This window comes from Pongo pygmaeus, chromosome 3 (assembly GCF_028885625.2).
Source record: "Pongo pygmaeus isolate AG05252 chromosome 3, NHGRI_mPonPyg2-v2.0_pri, whole genome shotgun sequence".
In the NCBI taxonomy this organism is placed as follows: domain Eukaryota; kingdom Metazoa; phylum Chordata; class Mammalia; order Primates; family Hominidae; genus Pongo; species Pongo pygmaeus.
In genome coordinates, this window is record NC_072376.2 from 152031950 (window position 1) to 152037949 (window position 6000).

The 6000-nt window shown below is 42.2% G+C and overlaps 1 protein-coding gene across 2 annotated transcripts in view; it reads left to right on the forward strand.

Moving 5' to 3' along the window:
- Window positions 1-5639, forward strand: part of NOCT (nocturnin) — a 30804-nt gene extending 25165 nt beyond the window's left edge. For both annotated transcript variants that reach the window (XM_054484267.2, XM_063664135.1), the window contains exons 2-3: window positions 2820-3089; window positions 4340-5639. In XM_054484267.2, coding sequence (XP_054340242.1) covers window positions 2820-3089; window positions 4340-5175 — 1106 coding nt within the window. In that variant the 3' untranslated portion in view covers window positions 5176-5639. The remainder of the gene's footprint in view (window positions 1-2819; window positions 3090-4339) is intronic.
- Window positions 5640-6000: the final 361 nt, after the last annotated feature.

Genomic DNA, 6000 nt, shown 5'->3' on the forward strand with positions numbered 1-6000 from the left:
ATGATCCGCCCGCCTCGGCCTCCCAGAGTGCTGGGATTACAGGCTTGAGACACCGCGCCCAGCCTTGTATCATTTTCTTAAAGATTTAGCTCACTCTGCAATAGGATGCAGTTTGATTTGCTTCCTGGGCACGTTTCTGGCATGCTTTCACTGTCTAATATTGTTCTATTCTTTATTCTCTTCATGTGAAATTGATTTTTGTAAATTTTTAGAAGGAAGTGTGGTTCAGGATTGCTTTTCTGATTTCACGTACTCCTCAAACGTTTGACTCCCATTGGACATTATCATCCTTTCTGCACATTCATTTTTGCATGGTAGTTTTTTCATATAACCACCCTAAAACTCAGCTTGGCAAAGATGAAATGTCATCAAAAGGAATGTAGGGCAGTCCTTTTGAAACTGAGCTCTACATCAAGCTAGTAGTCTGCCCAGAGCCTGATAGGTGTCAAACGTCACTGTTTATTTCACATTTAAAATATAAAATATACCATGGTGTCCCTGTGAGTTTGCTGTGGTTCCCTGGGACACGTTAGCTCACAGTTTGGGGATCACAATCCCAGGTGATGCTGATATTGCTGATCAGGAGACCACACTTGGATGTTTGGGCTGTTTTTTGTTTGTTTTCCCCAAAAAACCTACAGGAAGTAAAAAAAAAAAACAAATACAAGAAGAAAGACTTTCAAAACTTGTACTGCCAGCCATGAAGAAAATTTCTTCCTTTGGACCCATGTACTCATGTATTCATCAGTTAAAATGAAATTATTGAAATCAGTTTGGAAACAGTTGTATATGTATGTGTTTGTGGGAGAGCATACTTGCTTGCAGATGCACACACACCTGCCATGTTTGTTGGGAAAATTAATATGTGTTCATTTGCTGTAGTCTAGCTTTCTTACTGGAGGGAAAAACTACTTTGAGTAGACAGGAAGGAACTAAAAAAGCATGCTTGCATCCTCATTGACCTTAATGTTCAAGGACATTTGGTGGTAAATAATTGAATTTCCTTTGTAACCTGCCGCAGTGAATTTGATTGACTGCTAGTTTGAGATGTGATTGATAAGCCTGCCAAATTTTATAAAGAAAACTTTATATGATATTTACATTTATAAAATGTTTATGTTTTATAAAGAAAACTTTGTATCTCTCAAGAGAGGGAAATCCAGATTGCCTGGTACCAGCATTTATCATACACAGAATCTTGGATGTTACTCCCAGTAAAATGTGCCCCTAATTTATACTATAATGAAAATAAAACATAGTTGACCTCTAAAAGAGCAATCAACTGCTTTTAAGTGAACTGCCACATAATGCTAATTAGTTGAAGATTATGCTCTGTTCTCCTTAATGAATTATAAAAAGCAAAACACTAAAAATTAACTTGGTTAGGACAAAGTAACTGGTGCTTCCTGCATTTTTCCTTGTCCTTTGTCTTTCTAGGATCCCAGGAAATGTGGGCAACTCATGAGAAGGTAGTGCCCTGGATGGAAGTTAGCTGAACAAAATCAGCTTACTCTAAAGCCCTTCTGGCCTCAGCCCCTTTTCTGGATTTTAAGAAATCCAGCAATTGATACAGGATTATAGACTATACCACTCAATGAAGTTCAGAGTTCTACTACAGAAAGCCCAAGCCTTGATTTACACTTAACATCTAAGAGAAATGGGAAAGAATCTAGCCATTACTTTCCCCAACAGAGGGATCTGTATAGATGAGATGACCAGCGTAGCAAGCAGCCTGCTATTACCTAATCTCTCACCCAGGATTAACATTAACATGGACTTAATAACATTTCACTTTTTACAAACTAGTCTTCAAGATCTTTTTTTTTTTTTTTTGAGTCTCGCTGTGTCACCCAGGCTGGAGCACAATAGAGTCGCCTCAGCTCACTGCAACCACCATCTCCCTGGTTCAAGCAATTCGCCTGCCTCAGCCTCCTGAGTAGCTGGGATTACAGGCACACACCACCACACCTTGCTAATTTTTTATATTTTTGGTAGAGACAGGGTTTCTCTATGTTGGCCAGGCTGGTCTCAAACTCCTGACCTCAAGTGATCCACATGCCTCAGCCTCCCAAAGTACTGGGATTATAGGTGTGAGCCACCATGCCCAGCCTAGTCTTTAAGTTCTTAAGATATATAGAAAAAGGAATGTAGATTTTGTTAAGCCTTGCTCTTTTTTTAAGACTGGTTTTATAAATTACAAAGACAAATCCTAGGTTAGAAGAGGCCATCAAGATCAAAGTATTTCTTCCTTAAAAGGATGAGTTTTCATTGTTAATCAGAGGCTAGTTTTAATGGTAGTACTTAAATTAACTGTCCTAGTAGAAAGCTGGAACCTGGAAACTCCTTTATTCTGCCTCTGTAGAAATGGCTTTATACACCGGGCGTGGTGGCTCATGCTTGTAATCCCAGCACTTTGGGAGGCCGAGGCGGGCGGATCACCTGAGGTCGGGAGTTCCAGACTAGCCTGACCAACATGGGGAAACCCCATCTCTACTAAAAATACAAAATTACCAGGGGGTAGAGGTGCATGCCTGTAATCCCAGCTACTTGGGAAGCTGAGGCCAGGAGAATTGCTTGAACCTGGGGGTGGAGGTTGCAGTGAGCCAAGATTGCGCCATTGCACTCCAGCCTGGGCAACAAGAGTGAAACTCTGTCTCAAAAAAAAAAAAAAGAAAGAAAAAAGAAATGGCTTTATACATGAATATGGCAACAATTGAGCTCCTGGTTTCGGTGGACAGTAAATGTTTGTCTTACAGTTGTGCTAGGCGAGAAGTCAGGAAAAGGAGCCGAGTGTGTAATTGTGATTTCCTTTTCCGTAGCGTGTTCCATGGGAACCGGTACAAGCAGACTCTATAGTGCTCTCGCCAAGACACTGAACAGCAGCGCTGCCTCCCAGCACCCAGAGTATTTGGTGTCACCTGACCCAGAACATCTGGAGCCCATTGATCCTAAAGAGCTTCTTGAGGAATGCAGGGCCGTCCTGCACACCCGACCTCCCCGGTTCCAGAGGGATTTTGTGGATCTGAGGACAGATTGCCCTAGTACCCACCCACCTATCAGGGTTATGCAGTGGAACATCCTCGCCCAAGGTATGCTGGATGCTTTTGTGCCTTTGCAGTCAAGTTTGCTGTGACTGCCTTCCTGCTTCTGCACATCCACAGTGCACTGATGTTTTATGTGGAAAGAAGAGGTGTGGGCAGATGGAGGTGACTGCAGCAGCATGGAGAGCTCCTAGAAGAGGTTAAGACAGGGAATCATCTGGTTTTCACTTTTGTTTTTTTAGGAAAAAACAAAAAAAAAGACAGACTTTAATTGTTCTTGGATAGTCTACAAACATGGAAGGTGTAAAGAATAAACCATGAGTTACTTGCTTTAATTGTAAAAGCCAGGTCAGGTGTGGTGGCTCACGCCTGTAATCCCAGCACTTTGGGAGGCCAAGGTGGGTGGATCACCTGCCGTCAGGAGTTCAAGACCAGCCTGACCAACATAGAGAAACCCCATTTCTACTAAAAATACAAAATTAGCCGGGTGTGGTGGCGCATGCCTGTAATCCCAGCTACTCGGGAGGCTGAGGCAGGAGAATTGCTTGAACCCGGAAAGTGGTGGTTGCAGTGAGCTGAGATTGAGCCACTGCACTCCAGCCTGGGCAACAGAGTGAGACACTGTCTCAAAAAAAAAAAATAATAATTATATATATATACACACTTTGTTACAGCTTTGTTACAGTAGAAAGGACTTCTTTCTTGGGTCTGCCAAATTAAAAAACATGTGTCAATCAACTCTATGTAGCACTGCCTTTTATGTAAGCAGTTGAGATTTTAAGAAAAACAAGGGCCTGATTTTTTTTTTCCTGGAAAATAAGGGGAGATTCCGTGACTTACCAATCTTTGATTCTGTTTCCCTAAGTAGGAAAAGCTGCCCATTTAAAATAAGTTCCATTCATTCTGAGTAGTGTCCATAATAGGGTTAAAACTAATACTTGGTGTTAAATATTTGGTGTTTAAAAAAAACAAAAAAATTTAAAAAGAAAATTGGCATTTATTTCATTTGATATAGCTTAGATCCCTGGCACTGCAAAGCAGTTTCCTTAAGTAAGATCTTAATATCCTGGAATATAGTTACATGAAATCGTTTCGAAACAAAAGATCTGTTGTTTGCTTCATCCACATAGTGAGAGGTGATTTAGTTTGGATGGTGTAATACAGTTTGGACAGAGAGCCACTCCAAGCATTTGAAGCAGAGGAAGCATTCTGAGGGTCTTGAGTGATGCCAAACCTCCTGGGTACTTTGAAGTCATGGTTCTGTAAGAGCTGACAACTGACTAGCTTTTTCTTTTCAGCTCTTGGAGAAGGCAAAGACAACTTTGTACAATGCCCTGTTGAAGCACTCAAATGGGAAGAAAGGAAATGTCTCATCCTAGAAGAAATCCTGGCCTACCAGCCTGATATATTGTGCCTCCAAGAGGTGGACCACTATTTTGACACCTTCCAGCCACTCCTCAGTAGACTGGGCTATCAAGGCACATTTTTCCCCAAACCCTGGTCACCTTGTCTAGATGTAGAACACAACAATGGACCAGATGGTTGTGCCTTATTTTTTCTTCAAAACCGATTCAAGCTAGTCAACAGTGCCAATATTAGGCTGACAGCCATGACATTGAAAACCAACCAGGTGGCCATTGCACAGACCCTGGAGTGCAAGGAGTCAGGCCGACAGTTCTGCATCGCTGTCACCCATCTAAAAGCACGCACTGGCTGGGAGCGGTTTCGATCAGCTCAAGGCTGTGACCTCCTTCAGAACCTGCAAAACATCACCCAAGGAGCCAAGATTCCCCTTATTGTGTGTGGGGACTTCAATGCAGAGCCAACAGAAGAGGTCTACAAACACTTTGCTTCCTCCAGCCTCAACCTGAACAGCGCCTACAAGCTGCTGAGTGCTGATGGGCAGTCAGAACCCCCATATACTACCTGGAAGATCCGGACCTCAGGGGAGTGCAGGCACACCCTGGATTACATCTGGTATTCTAAACATGCTCTAAATGTAAGGTCAGCTCTCGATCTGCTCACTGAAGAACAGATTGGACCCAACAGGTTACCTTCCTTCAATTATCCTTCAGACCACCTGTCTCTAGTGTGTGACTTCAGCTTTACTGAGGAACCTGATGGACTTTCATAAATACTTGCTTTTGTCTTTTTAATCACAAGAGCCTTTTTTTTTTTTTTTTTTTTTTTAAAGACAGTCTCGCTCTGTCGCCCAGGCTGGAGTACAGTAGCCTGATCTCGGCTCACTGCAAGCTCCGCCTCCCGGGTTCATGCCATTCTCCTGCCTCAGCCTCCAGAGCAGCTGGGACTACAGGCGCCCGCCACCACGCCCGGCTAATTTTTTGTATTTTTAGTAGAGACAGGGTTTCACCCTGTTAGCCAGGATGGTCTTGATCTCCTGACCTTGGATCACAAGTCTTAACAGGGAATGTTTTCAGGAAACAAATAGGATAAGACAATGCCAGACGAAGGACAGAAACATGGGAAGTTTCTATCATTTCATTTTCTTCGTTTCCAGCATGCCCTTGGAAAAGACTCCCTTTAGTTCACAGATCTTTTCAATTAAAACCTATAGCAAAAAAGGCGTTTGCACTCCAATTTTGGCTTGTATTGTTTTCTTTTCCTTAATATTACATTTTGATCATTTAAGGGCATTAAATTGGCTTGTTTTGGTCAGATGTGGTGGCTGCTCATGCCTGTAATACCAGCACATTGGGAGGCCAAGGTGGGAGAATCACTTGAACCCAGGAGTTCGAATCCAGCCTGGGCAACATGGCATGAGATCCCATCTCTGTTTCTAAAATAATAATAAATTTGGTTATTTTGAAGCTTTTTCAGTTTGAGGATGCTATAAAAACTCAGAGTTGCTTGAATCTTCCATAATAGTATGTAGGAGCAATTTCTCTAAACAGCATTTTAAGTTATTTATTTGTGGGTTTTTAAAATGTCAACAGTATGC